Here is a 15672-nt window from a genome sequence, read left to right as displayed (position 1 = left end):
GCATACCCTTAACCTTTTTCTTTTCCCCTCAGGCTTGAGAAGGAATACACTACAATAAAAACTAAAGAAATGGAAGAACAAGTTGAAATTAAAGTAAGTATCTTAGGACTTTCAAAAGTGCTGAAAATAAATTGACTGAAGTCAGGTATTTGGCAGTAGGTGTTAGGTTAAGTTGGTGTATTTATTACTTGCAGTAAATTTAACTGTGAGTTTGTATTCATTTATTGATACATTTACCATCTCACTAGACTATAGTTTAAAAATAGGCATTTCAAAAGCCAGAATAATGTGACTGAAGTGGGTTTTATTCTACTGTGAAAGAGAGCAGCCCTTCCCCTTTTTCTGGATTTGTTGACGGGTCGTCAGGAGAAAGTACTTCTACCGGGAAGAAAATTACCTTCCCTCCTTCCATTCAAGCACGTTTATAAAAGTCACAGAGAAGGTGATCTGTAACACGCTGAGATTAATGGCAGTATCGTATCAGGTAGACCGAATACAGCAAACTGTTACACTGAAACTGATCGTGGCTGCCTGAGGGCTGCAGAAGGCTTTGTTCAGTTTTCTCACCTCTAAGCAAAGGTTGTTTCTGAACTGCTCTCCAGAGACACAGATAGACTTTCAATCTGAAGGACATGAATTCCCACGTGTACCTTAAAATTCTTAGCTGTTCCCTTGTAGGCCGGAATTCTTAAGTTGAGGGTCTGTGGGACTGTGTGAGTTGGGTGTTAAGGAAAGTTGAACTGGCTTTTATGCGGATATTTCAGGATGGGGAGAGTGAGCAGGAGCGGGAGCTGGTGGAGGAACTCAGTGACTGGCTCAGGATGGGGACGGTGAGCAGGAGCGGGAGCTGGTGGAGGGACTCAGTGACTGGCTCAGGATGGGGACGGTGAGCAGCAGCATGAGCTGGTGGAGGGACTCAGTGACTGGCTCAGGATGGGGACAGTGAGCAGGAGCGGGAGCTGGTGGAGGAACTCAGTGACTGGCTCAGGATGGGGACGGTGAGCAGGAGCGGGAGCTGGTGGAGGGACTCAGTGACTGGCTCAGGATGGGGACGGTGAGCAGGAGCGGGAGCTGGTGGAGGGACTCAGTGACTGGCTCAGGATGGGGACAGTGAGCAGGAGCGGGAGCTGGTGGAGGAACTCAGTGACTGGCTCAGGATGGGGACGGTGAGCAGCAGCATGAGCTGGTGGAGGGACTCAGTGACTGGCTCAGGATGGGGACAGTGAGCAGGAGCGGGAGCTGGTGGAGGAACTCAGTGACTGGCTCAGGATGGGGACGGTGAGCAGGAGCGGGAGCTGGTGGAGGGACTCAGTGACTTATGGAGCTGTTTCTTCCCTTTTGTTCTCCCCCCATCCTCTACAAAAAAAGGAAAGAGAAACAAAAATAAAACAATTTTTATTGAGTGACTCCACTTTTTTTTTTTTTAAACTGTGTGTTTGGATGTGTTTGATTTTTTTTTTTTTTTTGACATTGACATGGCAGGACATTCGATGACTGTCTGATTTGCAGGTCACAAGCCGTGTCTTAATTCAGCTTGCTGTAAAACAGCACTTCATTACTCACACCTCCCCGGCCCTTTTTACTAATCGGGTCCTGTGAAGTTACTGCTCTCTCTGCCCATAATCCTGCTCAAAAGCCCCCTAGGAAACCTTCTCTTCTCTCTCATCAGCTCTATCTCCCTTTTATAGCTGTTTTATTTCCATTTCTATCACCTATTTACTATCAGTTAGAAATAGATACTTCTACATTTTTTCGGAGAGAGAGAGAGAGAAGTAGAGTGAGAAAGAAAAGCCTCTTGTGGATGTTTGTCCCTCTTTTTAAAAAATTCTGTCACCCAACTGCTGCTCTACTATTTGCTTTTCTTTTAGGTACCATGAGTAAGGGTAATATTAAATCTCACCCTCCACTTCAGCCTACTGAGAGTAAAAAGTACGTCGTCCTGACGCGTGGGGAGAGAGTGTGGGTTATCGCGTACCACGAGTGTTCGGAGCTGCAAAGCAAGATCTGAGGATGGGGAAGCCATCCTGTTCATTTCACCATGCTCTGTTGTTGCCCAAAACACCCCCCCCAAAACACGATTCTGTGAACAATCCTTGTTCTTGAAGAAGTTTTTTCTAAAATTAAGCGATATGAGTGTAGGAATACCAAAAGGCCTCTTCAAAAAGATCTAGCAGATGTTAGCCCATGTATCTGCAGCTTTTTTCAAATTTTGTTTTCTGGGGGAAGTTATAGTTCATATACCTCACAGAATACCTCTGAATGCCAGCTCCAAGTGCCTTAGGCAAAAACGGCTGGCATAAAGTCGTTTATAGAGAAGAGTCTGGAAAAAAAAGTTAAAAAAGGTATTGGGTGAATAAAGTATCCTGATCTCAAAGACAGTCCTTTTATAAAATTTTGTTTCCACATAGTTCTTTTTCACTCTTGGACCATTTTCATCTTTGTTCACTCCTCCTATCCCCTAAAGGACGAAGCCAAAACAGTTTTTGTGTAACTGTGCTCTTTTTTACTTTATGTTTGGATATGTCTGATTTTTAAGCTGGACCTGGCCATTCCTCTCACCCGTAATCAGAAGATTACTTTATTTACAGCGAAGTAGCCATTTGAGCCTTTCTCTGCAATGGAAAATGCCCCTTCCTAATTCCTAATGTGCCCCTTCGTCCCTCAGAAGCCTTCAAGGCTGGAATCTTACACCATTCTTGACACAAATACCATTCTTTGAACAAATAGTATGGTTATCAAATTACTTGATGTTTTGATACAGAAGTAAAAAGTCAGCCTTTGGTGTTGTGAAATGTGTTTAAGGTTTGACCTTTGGATTGGTGACCTTTAAGAATTATTCTGTCAGGTCCCTGATCAAGATGTGACTTTTAAGTATTTTTCATACCTTGTCTGAAAGTGTTACAGGAAGTTTTTGATCATAATGATTTCATACAGGGAATCCTACATTTTACTGTGTGAAATTTTTTGTTAAAAGAAACGTCTTTATCGGTATCTCCTTCCAAGCTCTTGATGTTCCACGTGAGGGGGAGGAGGTAAGAAATACTGAAGTGCTAGCTTGTGTTACAGTATAGCACAGGTCGTTAAAAAAGAAGAACCTTTATCCTCTGCTGTATTTAAGATGGACATATGAACTGACAATCTAATGTTTAAATTTATGCTTTGGAGCATAGAGATTTAAGCCCTGCAAATAGGAGGCGTTAGAAAATCTGACTGGTTTTTAGTGAGAATGTAGATATTTTTTCTTATTTAAAAATGTATGGAATACTCCAGATATGTTGAAAACTAGAGAACAGTATAAAATACCTGTGTTTTCACTGCCTAGCATAAAACAAGAAAACAACAGTTATTGTCTTCATCCAGGAATTGTGCTGACCAGTCAGCATGAAGTACTGGTCTTGGCACATTTATTCAACACTTAATATATGAAGGGCAGTTTGCGTGCATTATCTCCTATTATTATTCCAGTAGCCTTAGGAGAGGGTTATCTTTCTATGAAGAAACTAAGCTTCAGAAAGCTCAAGTAGTATGCTAGTGGTCACGCTGATAGAAAATGGTAAAAGTCAAGGATTTGAGCTCTGATTTGCATTAATCTGAGACCCCTGCATGTTCCGCAGTGTGCACACTGCTTCCCAAGGGAGCCTTTAATGTATTGTGATGCAAGAAGGATCTGGATGCCCATTCTTCTGTGGCATTACAGAGTTTTCATTAAAAAAATGAATGGCTACATAATATCCAGTGAGGGTACAATAGCATAATTTATTCAAGAAGTCATCCACTTGGCAGATATTTACAGTGTCTCTGCATGTCCCAGCACTCTTCTAGGCCCTGGAGATGTGCTTGTGAAACAGCCCAGCTCCTGCCCTCATGGTACATACGTTCTAGTATGGAAGTCAGACAATAAACAGAAAAGTAAAATGTACAGTATTTTAGGTGGTGATAAATGTTAAACAGGAGGAAAAAAAATATTTTAGGGAAGGGAAAATAGAATGGTAGTGTTTGGATCAAAAATTTAGAAAAGTTGACCAGGTTACTTCTGAGCAAAGACCTGAGGGAGGTGAGGGAGCTGGATGTGGAAGGAGGGCAGGATCCGGTCAGGAGCGTGCTGCTGGGGAACAGGAAGGAGGCCGCCGCGGGCGGGGCAATGTGAAGGTGAGGGAGCGATGGCGGGCAGGAAGTTGCACGTTACAGGGGACGCAGGGAGTCGCTGAACAGGGGAAGACTGGCTTTTCCTCCATGAGCCACTGGTGTTTTCAGTAGAGAAGGACAAGCTCTGACTGAAGTTTTCTGTGGGTCCTCTGGCTGCTGTGTTGAGAAGATCTTGCAGGGCTGAGAACAGAGGCAGGGAAACGAAGTAGAAGGCTGATGAAGAAATGTGGGCAAGGGGTGGTGGTGGCCCCAACTGAAGTGTTAAGAAATGATTGGATTTAGAATAGGTTTTTAAAGCTGCAGCTGACTGTGGAGGCGTGAAGGGACAGACATCAGGCACTTGGGCCTGAGCAGCTGGGAAAATACAGCCCTGGGTACCTGCAGTGGGAAGATCTACAGGAGGGTTTGGTTTGGGGGGAGTAGCAGGAGCCCCAACTTTGGATATATTAAGTATAAGATGCCTGGGAGATGATCAGGTAGCTCCTTGAAATATTCATTGTTGGAGTTAAGAGAAGACAGGCTAGAAGTGAAAACTTGACAGTTACTGACACACCGTGAAAGTGGATGGGGTTACCTGGGGAATGAGTGCAGATAAAACAGAAGTTCAAGGATGAAGCCTGAGAGTAAACCGACACTAAAAGTTAGGAAGGCTGAGGACCAAGCAGCAGAGCAGGCAGACAGCAGGGAGTGCGGTGTCCGGAAACCAAGAGAAGACGGTGTTTCGGAAAAAGAGAAGGATTTGCTGTGTCGAATGCGAGAGAAGGGCTTCGTGAGATGCGGGGAAAAATAACGGCTAAGTTTAGCAGCACGGAGGTAAATAGTATAGAGAAGGGTTGGAAACTGAGGCTTGCCTTGGAGAAGGAAGTGTAGGTATCTCTCAGGGAACGTGCTATAAAGAAGAGAGAAATGGAACAGTAATCTTAGGGAGGCTCGTGGTGTTGAAGGGGTTTTTAGTTTGTGTTTCCCTCCTTTTTTGTTAAGATGGCATAATTCAATAGGAAACATTCATGATGTGTGATTGGAGGGATGATTGCTGAAATCAGCAGGGTTTTGTGGTTTGGTGTGTTGGTGGAAGATTTAACGTGGTCTACTATGTGGATAATAAGTTCACAATTAACAAGAAAGACTGTAACATAGATGGGGAAAGGTAGGTAAGATGGAGGATGTGGTTGTGGGATGTTGCGACGTTTTCTTCTGATTGTTTCCATTTTTTCACTGAAATCAGAAACAAGATTATCATCTGAGAGTGACAGTGGGGTGGGGGGTTGCTGGTTTGAAGAAAGAGAAGTGTGAAATAGTGATCTGAGAGGGTAGGGGAAGGAATGGACTAAGGAAACACGTTATTATTGCTAGGATGTATTTAGAGTCCACGTGAACTTAGTGATTGTTAATTTAAGTAAACTTCATGGTTTTATTTTACTTTGGTTATATTTACTGGCAGATGTGCAGACAGTTGTCAGTATGTTGACCCAGAGTAGTGGTTTCCCAGGCAAGTGTGCTAACTCCTAAGGGAGAGGGGGGAGGGGGCATAAAAGCAGGGGAAAGTCTGTAATGACTGAAGATGGAACTTTGTAAAGAGGGAAGAGAGGACACCAGGGAGTGAGGGACAGAAGAGTTGATAGGGTCAATGGATTATCCCAAAGAGAAGGAGGATTGCTGAGTCTGGGTTACTGTAGAACGAGTAAGCTGGGAGGAACAGAGTGCGTTTGAAACCAAGATTTTCCTATTTTGGGGTATTTAGGTTTTTCATTTTTCATTATTAAAAAATAATGCTTATATTTAGCATCTTAGTCTGTAAAGTTTTGTGGTGCCTTGTATTTGCATAGTCAGTTGTAAAAAGTGGAATTACTGAATTATAGGATATTAGTATTTTAAGACACTTAATATGTACTAAGTAAATTTCCTGGAGAGCATTTCCAGGGTGAGTTCCTAGCTGCGTTTCCACCTCAGCGATCCCTTCCTGGGTCAGATATTTCAGTCTTGCTCTCACTTGTAGCCTTATTTCCCCTTCTCTAATTTGTTAGGTCAGAGGAGTCTCTCTCTTTTTAAGTGTATGTATCTGTTGCCTTCTCTTTGTGGTTATCCCTTTAGTTTGGAGAACTCCCTGTTAATTAGTTCTAGGAAATGTGATTAAAAATAAGGATAAAAATACTTTATTTAAAAAATTTAATGGGAAAATCAGACAAGTGATAGATTTTAGTCATTAACTTTCCTATATGGCAGCAGTAAACATTTCAAATATATCTTGGAAAAAAGAAATTCCATTTGATATAAAAATAAAAGCACATTTAGGAATAACCTAAATGAAAAACAGAGTAGAACCTAACAAACACGGAAAAACTTTACAACATAAATAAAGGGGAGAGACAAAAATAACTCTGTTGTAAAAAGTTAGGAATTTCCCCACAAAATCCAGTCAAATTAATTCCTTTGACATTCCACAACAGCCAGAAACTAAAGAATAATTGTAAAGAATAGGCAGAAGTAATAAAGGAATCTTCACGCCCTAACTTTAAAAATATTATGAGCAGCGCATTAAGCAAGCGTGTGGGGTGTGCTGGGCAGTGTGCGTTCTCGTTTAATTCTCCCAGTGTTGTGATAGGCTCTATCACTCTGGTCTTCTAGACCAGGAAATGGAGATTCTAAGACGCTGAATGGCACGCACAGCTGTTCATCGCAGAGTGAGGATTTGAACCTAAACCTGCCTCACTTCACAACCTAGTCTCCTAACTAAGTTATCTGCTAGTTAAGGTTTGGGGAGGACAAACAAAGCAATATGAGATTGGGTGAAATTAGCTCTACCAGGTGTTAAAGGGATTACAAAGCTGTAATTACCAAAACTACTGCGAAGGTGACCCTGAAATAGTCTTTAGTAACTGAGTACGTCTGTTACAGTTACCAATTCATCGTGAAGTGAGTATCACACAAATGAGGAATTGGTGATTTATTTAAAAAATGGTACTAAGACATTTGTGTAGGTATTTGGGGGAAAATAAATTTAGGTTTCTATTTATAGCAAAATTTCAGAAGATTTAAAGGGGATGGGGAAGTAAATCCAGGTGAGTTTTTAATTTTAAATTTTATTATTTTAGCATTATTTCTGTTGTGACATTAATTTTATTCACCCAATTGTTTGGTTGAACTTAACTTCCTAAGCCTTTTAGGATAAACAAAATTCTGCTTTTTTTCATGAAATACTTTGAGAACATTTTGAGAATCACATTTGTTTCTTTGGCTTTCCAGACTTTAACAGCATTTAATAATTGCTTATTTTTGTAGACCAGTATGCTATACCTAATATGAATAGCCAAGAAACGAGAAACATTTTCTTCTCCTGAATGCAAACAATTTTTTAGTCTGAGATCACACATAAAGTAATATCTATTTCAAACCATCTAAATACATTCTAGTGAATAGAGCAAGGAAATTTAATTTGCAAAGTATCTTTGTAGTGACTCTCAGATGTATTTGCTCCAGTTTGTTGTCCACTTAATAAGATGCAGTAATTCACAGCCGTTTATTTCCTTTGTTCTGAGTCTTTATATGTTATGTAAACTACATTTTAGTCTTTACTGGCAAAATAATAGATTGAACTGACAGAAGAGTTCTCTGAGGAAGACATTTTTAGGAGGAATTTAGAGGAAGGTAGGGCTGGAAGAAGGCTAGATTGCTCTCTGGAGCAAACTGGTACAGAAAGGTAAGAGGGAGTTTGAAATTATAATAATGGCAAAATTATATTGGTGGAATATACAAAAAGGAAGTGATTTTTAATGTGGAGTGTTCTGGATTTAATACTTAATAGCACTAATTTTACAGGGTTTTGGGAGTTGGGCATCGAATAGTTAGGTGGAGTTTTTTGGGGGGTTTTTTGATCTGGTTTTACTTTTTTAACTACAAGAAAATGCTAGAAATTTTCTTAAGCTTAAGACAACTCATGATAATTCACTCGATGAAAACAACTCATTCATTATATTTTCAGAGTGGAACTTTGCAACTTGACATTTACAGCACGTTATAAATGGAGGCTGATCTAGTTCTAAACTGACAATTTGATATTCTCTGAACATGCATTTCTCAGATTTCTTATTTATTTGATAGACATTTGGATGTTATTTGTGTAGATAGTCTTTGTAAGAGATAAATGAGTGAGAATCTTTTCGATCTAATGGGGCTGTTAAGACATACTAGAAAATGCTGATTATGGGTCGTTATGCTGGGCCCAGAGGGGAAGGGATATTTCTGTGTGTACTCGAGCTTGTATTTAAAATTCAGTCACAGCTGGATTGATAAATGGCATTTCCTTTGCCATGCGCTTTTTACTTTGAGCCTTCAGGAATTTCACAGGTGATAATGCAGCCATTCCGTAGACTGTTTTCCTATTTATAAAAGGTGGTACATTTTAAGGACTATGATTTAGGTGTCATTTTTTCTTCTCAGGAATATTTGCAAACAAACCTTTGTTTTATCTTTTTCTTTTTCTGTAGAGGTTACGCACAGAAAATAGACTTTTAAAACAGCGCATTGAAACATTAGAAAAAGTAAGTAAATTTCTCCCTTTGCAAGCTTCTGTTGGACGCACAGTAACTCTTCTGTTTCAAATAAAGGCTCACGAAGTGTGGCTCGCGTCTCCAGTGGTGGTGCTGACTGCTTGGTTACTGCGTAGCTTGCTGCTCAGCTGAGTAACTTGTCAGTGAAAACTGATCATTACTAGTGTTTGAACTTTAAGGTTAAAGCTTTAAACTAAGATTATTATTAGAGGAACATATTGATGTCATTTATTTCTGTTACATAATCTCTCAAAAGCGGTTCTTTGGGGGTAACCTAATTGAGAATCCATTCGGTATAGTATTTTAAATGCCTTTCAATTGTTTCCCTGACTGTGTAGCCAGATGTTAAATGTGGCAGTGATTTCCTTAAGGCCTAGGATTGCTTCAAGTTTAGTCAGAATGACTGATTTCTTACGTAAAAATTCACCGTGATGTGTGCTGATTTTCAGCACAGAGGAATTCTGCCTGTACTTTTGGTTCTTAGAATTATTTTGATACCACTCGTTACCTCTTCCTTCCTGTTTGATATAAAATAACTGAGTAAATGTGGAAATTTTGCATTGTTTTTCATATTGTACTTTTGATGTATTGTGTTTTGTAGTCTCATTCCTGATGTCATAAGTGTTAAGTGACAAAAAATACAGTGAAAGAGTTTTAGTTTAGTGAAAGAAAAACATCTGACTTCACAAATTCTTTTGGTGTTTTGTTTTTGTTTTTGTTTTTTTTCTTTTTACCAAAGATGAGAATTAGAGTTTTAAAAATAATCCTCATGATTTTGCCAAGTATCTTTAGATATTTAGGAAAAGAATGAATAAAAAGATATGGATCATTTGCATGTTCTTCTTTTGTTTGAAAGTATTGATGGTTTCATATTAGATAGCATGGCACAAAGACAGGATGTTTATTATATATCTGTTTTTTGCTATATAATAATGGCAGCTACATTATATTAAGGATGTATTTCCTTCATCTTACGAATTGCTTCGAAGATAATTCTACTTTTTTCATGATTGCAAAAAAGATGAGGTTGTTTTTAAAAAGTCATTTTAGTTTTATGTATTTTTTCCACTACATACTCAGTTTACAGTAAAATACACATCTTCTTCGTGGTCTTTGATCTCTGGAGTGAGACTTTTCATAGAGAAAGAATGTTTATTTCATGGAACCTTCAGAAAGATAAAGGTGCTGTTGGAGCATGTTAAGTTTGGATTTTGCTTCTAGGAAATTAAGCACCTTTTTACTGGCTTTGACGGCCTAGGTGTGTCTCTTAGCACTTAGCATTGTGTAGATACTTATGTGTCAGTTAAAGTCTGTACCCAGCTTGTTTACTTGCCCAGTTACTGCTGGACTTTTTTACAGTTGAACTTATTAATTTCATTTGTCATATTTTCCTTGCTTTGCTTCTTTGGGACTTGCTGTTCACAAGCTGCTGTCACACTTGATAAGTGGAGCCGCCTGCTCAAATTCCTTCTCCTTTTCGTACATGTGGTTTGACAATATGGCTGACCGTAAAAGTACTTGAACGTATGCTGTACAAATAGGATACTGGCTTGTCCGAAATAATGGAGAACCTCTTAGCGTTTTGTCTCTTTTAGAAGCACGTGATTTTGTGCAGTTCATCCTTACTTTTTAAGGAATGAAAACACATACAATAAAAAATAGTTTTAAAGTTTAAATGTCTCTTTTAATTACAATGAAAAGTAGGTGGAATTTGGGTATGCCTTGTTTCTTCTTATTCCTAATTTTATCACCTTTATTTTATTTCTTTCTCTTATGTTTCTATCTGAATTTTTCCTTTTGTAGGAAAGTGCTTCCTTGGCAGATAGATTGATACAGGTATAGTTTTGTTTTTTTTTTTTAAAGCATTTTCTCTAACACCTAAGGAAAGTCATAAACCTAAGAAATCTATATTTTAATGCATGCAATGTTACATGCATTTTCCTAGAAAATAATTTTTGGGGGTGGTCTAAATGGGTATAACTTAATTTTTGATAACAGTATGTTATCTTTGTTTATTAAAATAAACATCTTTTGCACGTTTTAAAGCTAACCTTCAAGTATTTATTCCAAAATGGCAATCATTGGATTCTGCAAAATTAACTGCTATTCATTGAAAATATTAGTCCTGCATGTACAACTCAATAATATTGCATGAATTGAACTTTTACTGACTGAAAGAAGACTTGTTCTTAAGATTGTCAGGTGAATTTTTCATGTAGTTTCCCAAGATTTGCTGGAGCAATTATGAGCTGCTGGCTGATAATTACTTAGCTGTTCTGTTCTGCGAGGTGGTTGGTTTGTTTTTTTAACATGTTGAAGTAAATAACTAAACCTCACAGAGGCAGTCTTTCTTGAATCTATCCTAAACTGCTTTCCACACACACAAATTATGTCCTAAGGGACAAGTGACAAGAGCCCAGGAGGCTGAGGAAAACTACCTCATAAAGCGGGAGCTGGCCAGCATCAGGCAGCAGAGCGATGAGGCCAGTGCTAAACTGGAGCGGGCTGAGGGCACCATCAGGAAGCTCCAGCGCCAGCAGCAGTGGGTAAGGCGCCTGCTCGGGCTTCGCGCAACCTTCTCGCCCCGTCCTCTGACCTTTTTTTTTTTTTTTAAGCACAACTTCAGTGCTCTTGTTTTAAGTAATTGTTTTCTACTTTCATAGAAATCTTAAATTAATCAATTTTACGTTCTGTGATACTTAGAAGTTTTATTGTGGCCGAAGGACTCCTCATTCTGACTTTTTCTTCTGTCTGCACAGTTTGGAATCGGTAGTACTTTTTATGTTTTAAGTCACAGAAAGTAAGTGGTGTTTGTCAGACCTGCTTTTCAGGTTTTAGAAATCTGTTTCATAAAAGGTATTTTCCCCGGGTGATTTTAAAAACTTATGCTAATTTTTGTTAATTGTGCAGATGAAATATTACCCAACATATAGAAAATGTATAACTGTTTTACTTAAAGCTTTGATAATGTGGTGATTGATGCCTTATGAAATACTATAGTCTTCCTACATAAAGATGTTAAATTTTGGGTTAAGTCACATGCTTACACTTTTTCAAGAAGGGAGAAGTTGCTAAAACGAAAAAAATGAACTTTTAAAATATGATGTTAACTAACTCAGAGTACTGGACAGCTGTTGATTTATAGCTATTCTTAGGTATCTCTTGTGACCTACATACTGTCTTCCATTGGCAGATTCACACCAGGGTGATCTTAAGAACGTGAGCGTTAAAAAGAAAAGCAAGCTGTTTATCTTTGAAAAGATAACATTTCTTACTCGTTTTCTGTTTTCAAGTAGGAGTAGAATTGTAACAGGAGTAGACAGAAGGACTGAGTTAAACCTAGAACTCAGTATGAGTCTAACACGCAAATAGAATGACTTCAAGTTGGACACGACTTTTATTCAGAAAAATTAAGAGACAACACCAGCATTTGGGGATGAAAATCAGAAAACTAACAGCAGATTGAAAAATCCATAATGTGAAAAAGTTTTTATGTTAATTGAATTTGGTTCCAAAAAATGAATAGAAAAGTGGTAAAAGAATACAGTCATCCCTTGGTATCTTTGGGGGATGGTTCCAGGACCCCCGAGGATGCCAAAATTTGAAGATGCTCCAGTCCCTTATGTAAAATGGTATAATGTTTTCATTTAATCTGTGTACATCCTCCCATATACTTTAAATCACCTCTAGGTTACTTACAATGCCAAATACAATATAAGTGTTATGTAAATAGTTGCCTGTGTATGGCAAATTGGAATTTTGCTTTTAGGAACTTTCTGGAATTTCTTTTCCTGAATATTTTCAGTCCGCGGTTGGTTGAATCTGCAGATGCAGAACCTGTGAACGTGGAGGGCTGGTTGTGTGAAACGACGGGGACTCACGTATATGTTTTGTCCTGCCTTTCTATGAAATGCCAATAACATCAAAGCATAAGAATAGAAAAAAGCAGTTGCGGGGGATCATGTTGAGAATTAAGCTGAACGGAGTTACCAGTGCAATGTGATTTTGTTACAGCATAAGCTACAGTCTTGTATAATGCATAGAATCATGAATTAGTTTTTTAATGTAGTTTTTCAAATAGTAAGACCTCCTAATAGGTGTGTATCAGAGATACAGAATGTTGGTCTATAATGAAAAAGCTGCGTGGGCGAGCAGAGACAGCCAAGAAAGAACTGAAGCTTTTGAAAATACTTAACAGTGACAGAAACTTTGTGCTCTGTTCCAAGGACCAGGTGGACCCGTACTGCAGGGCTAAGATACAGGTAGAAAGCAGTTCTCTGCTTCGACTTTGTTTCCTTTTTTTTTTTTTTCTCACTGAGCAGACGTTCTCTTAACTGAATTAAACTGTAAAGCGGACACAAGAAGCAGCAATGCACAAAACAGGTGAAAGTAACAGTGCCTTGGTTACATTTCCAGCTTCAGAGTAAAATGCGTGTCCCTAGGCACTACAATAACTTGCGAGATGAGCACAGGAATATTACTGTTTTTAAAGGGTTTTAGAAAATAAGAGGAACTGAAGGCAACTGCCGTTAAGTGATAACGTTTAGGTGTCTGAAAAGAGGCCAGTACCTTGATGCTTCATTAAAATTCCTGGACATCTGTCTGGTTTGTGAACAATTAGACACATAACTTTAACTCACTAAAAGCTAATTTACTATGTATAAGTGATAACAAACTAACTTTGTTTCTATAATAAACAAAAACTGCTGTAAGGGCAGTTTTACAAGTTATTTGGTGGCCTCTCATGTTATCTTTCTTGTCGAGGAGGAGAAATAGAGACGAAAGTAGTAAGCTTACGTGGTTTCATAGGTGATGGACGATATCAAGAGGGCCGGTCATGTTGAAGTAAAGAGATGTCAGAGGTCTTTGGCTCCTAAGCCTGTGCTTCAAATATTTCAATTTTTTTTTTAATGTTCGTATACAAGGTGTGTTTAAGAATTTTATACATGAAATATTTTGGAGATGTTGCTAATATGTTGGTGGTGAATCAAGATTTCAAAATATTTAAAGAACCCATTCAGAATAAGAAACTAAAATAATTATTTCACAGAAATATATCTGTAATCTTACCTTTACGTTTAAAATTTAAAGATATGTCTTAGTGATGTTTAATGTAACAAAACCAAGAAATTGACAGCAATAATAATATGACTCCTCCCCCCCCCCCAAAACCAATCCTAAGTACAATTTCTAGAAGTACAGTCAGTTCGGCTCTAAGTAGCTTGCAGAAAATCTGTAGTGTTGTGTCTAGTTTACCAAAACTCATATGGTAAATGTAGCCATTTTCAAGTATTTGAGAGGTGATCTTACGGAAAAGTAATTAACCTCTTTTGATACTGCTTCAGAGAGCAGTATGTGTTTGAGATCCAAAGGTACAAAATCTCACTCACTGGATTTTGACAAATGGAATAGTTTCTTTTCAAAGTAATGAGCCTCCTGGTGCTAGAAAGTGACATCTATTGCTAAATATTTTGATTATAGTTTTCCAATATAAACTCAGGAAGTCTGTGAAACTCTGCAAGGGTTCCAGGTCTGTGTTCCAGCAGGAGATCCTGAGTTACCAGTATAGTCCTCTTCCGCCGCCAGCAGTGCCATTCCACAGGATATAAAGAGCTTTGGATTTCATATCAGGAACTGAATTTTAATCCTGTTTTGCTAACTTTGTGACTTTGGGTGCTTAAGAACTGGGCTTCTTTTTTCTCTAAAGTGATCACATAAGGCTGGACCATCTCATGTCTCTCTCGGCTTCTTACATGAACTTTACTGAGGCATAATTTACATGCAGTACAATTCATCAAATTAAAATACCGGGTTTGATGTGTTCTAACATTTGTTGTATAACCATCACCATCACAATCAAATTGCAGAGTATTTCCATCACCCCCACATTTCCCTCATGTCCCTTTGCAGTTCACCTCTCCACTCCCAGCAACCTGTCTGCTTCCTATAACTATAGTTTTGCCTTTTCTAGAATTTCACATAAATGTAATTGTAAGGTATGAGGCTTTTTTGTCTGGATTCTTTGATTTAGCATATTCACTCACTCTTTGTTTCTTGTTAGCAGTTTTTTTATGTGGCAGAGCAGACACAATGTAACGGTGTACGCGCACAGCTCAGTGGCACTGAGTACATTCATGGTGTTGTGCAACAGTAGCCACTGTGTTTCTAGAACTTTCTCATCATCCCAAACAGAAGTTTTGTACTCATTAAAAAGAATCCCGCCTCCTTCCCCTTCCCCCACTTCTCCCCTGGTAGCCACTGTTCTGCTCTGTGTCTGAGTTTCGTCTGGGTGACTCACGTAGGCAGAGGCATACAGCATTTGTCCTCTTGTGTCTGGCGTGTCTCACTCTGCATCACGCTTTCCAGGCTCATCCTTGTTGCAGCACCGCATTCACAACAGGAGTCCCTTAGTTTTTGTTGTGGTGAATAGCAGTCCACCGTTGTGCGTGTGTGTGTCCATGTACACGTACATTGCTTATCCGTCCGTCTGTCTGGGGTCGTTTCGGTTGTCCTCCTTTTGGCTGTCGTGAACATTATGCTGCTGTGGTCGCTACAAATATCTGAGTCCCTGCTTCATTGTTGTTGATTTAAAAACATTATTTCAATTTTGCCTCAACAAATTGTTTAAAGCAAGAGCACAGAAATGAAAGTAGAAGGCTGAAGGAAGCGATGCATTTAGTTTGAGTGGTTGTGTGGAGGGTGAAGATGAGGGAGAACATACAGCGCCCCAGTGCTGGAGCCCGCGGCCGGGCCAGGAGCTCGTGAGCTGTGCCGAGAGCCTGCGAGGCCTGGAGGCCCTCGGGGCTGGCTGGGCACGACTTAGTCTGAGTTGTGGGTGCATTGAGGCCAAAGGGAGAATGCAGTGTGGGGTAAAGCAGCACGGGCCACGGCTGTCAGAGGAATGGCAGGGACTACACACACACACACACACACAAGCCCATGGGATTTAATACGTAAAACAGACAAGAATTTTCATTAT

At 39.3% G+C, this 15672-nt stretch overlaps 1 protein-coding gene across 10 annotated transcripts in view; it reads left to right on the top strand.

The window, feature by feature from the left end:
* EVI5 (ecotropic viral integration site 5) overlaps positions 1 to 15672 on the top strand; it is a 163876-nt gene that overhangs the window by 64950 nt on the left and 83254 nt on the right. For 8 of the 10 annotated variants that reach the window (XM_074369950.1, XM_074369948.1, XM_074369947.1 and 5 more), the window contains 4 exons: positions 33 to 93; positions 8631 to 8684; positions 10497 to 10529; positions 11093 to 11239. In XM_074369950.1, the coding sequence (XP_074226051.1) occupies positions 33 to 93; positions 8631 to 8684; positions 10497 to 10529; positions 11093 to 11239 (295 nt within the window). The remainder of the gene's footprint in view (positions 1 to 32; positions 94 to 8630; positions 8685 to 10496; positions 10530 to 11092; positions 11240 to 15672) is intronic. The other 2 variants (XM_074369952.1, XM_074369951.1) reach the window with 1 other exon arrangement.

Source organism: Camelus bactrianus, chromosome 9 (assembly GCF_048773025.1).
Source record: "Camelus bactrianus isolate YW-2024 breed Bactrian camel chromosome 9, ASM4877302v1, whole genome shotgun sequence".
Classification (NCBI taxonomy): Eukaryota; Metazoa; Chordata; class Mammalia; order Artiodactyla; family Camelidae; genus Camelus; species Camelus bactrianus.
The sequence above is the reverse complement of the archived record's forward strand: the minus strand, read 5'-3'. Positions and strand labels throughout refer to the sequence as shown.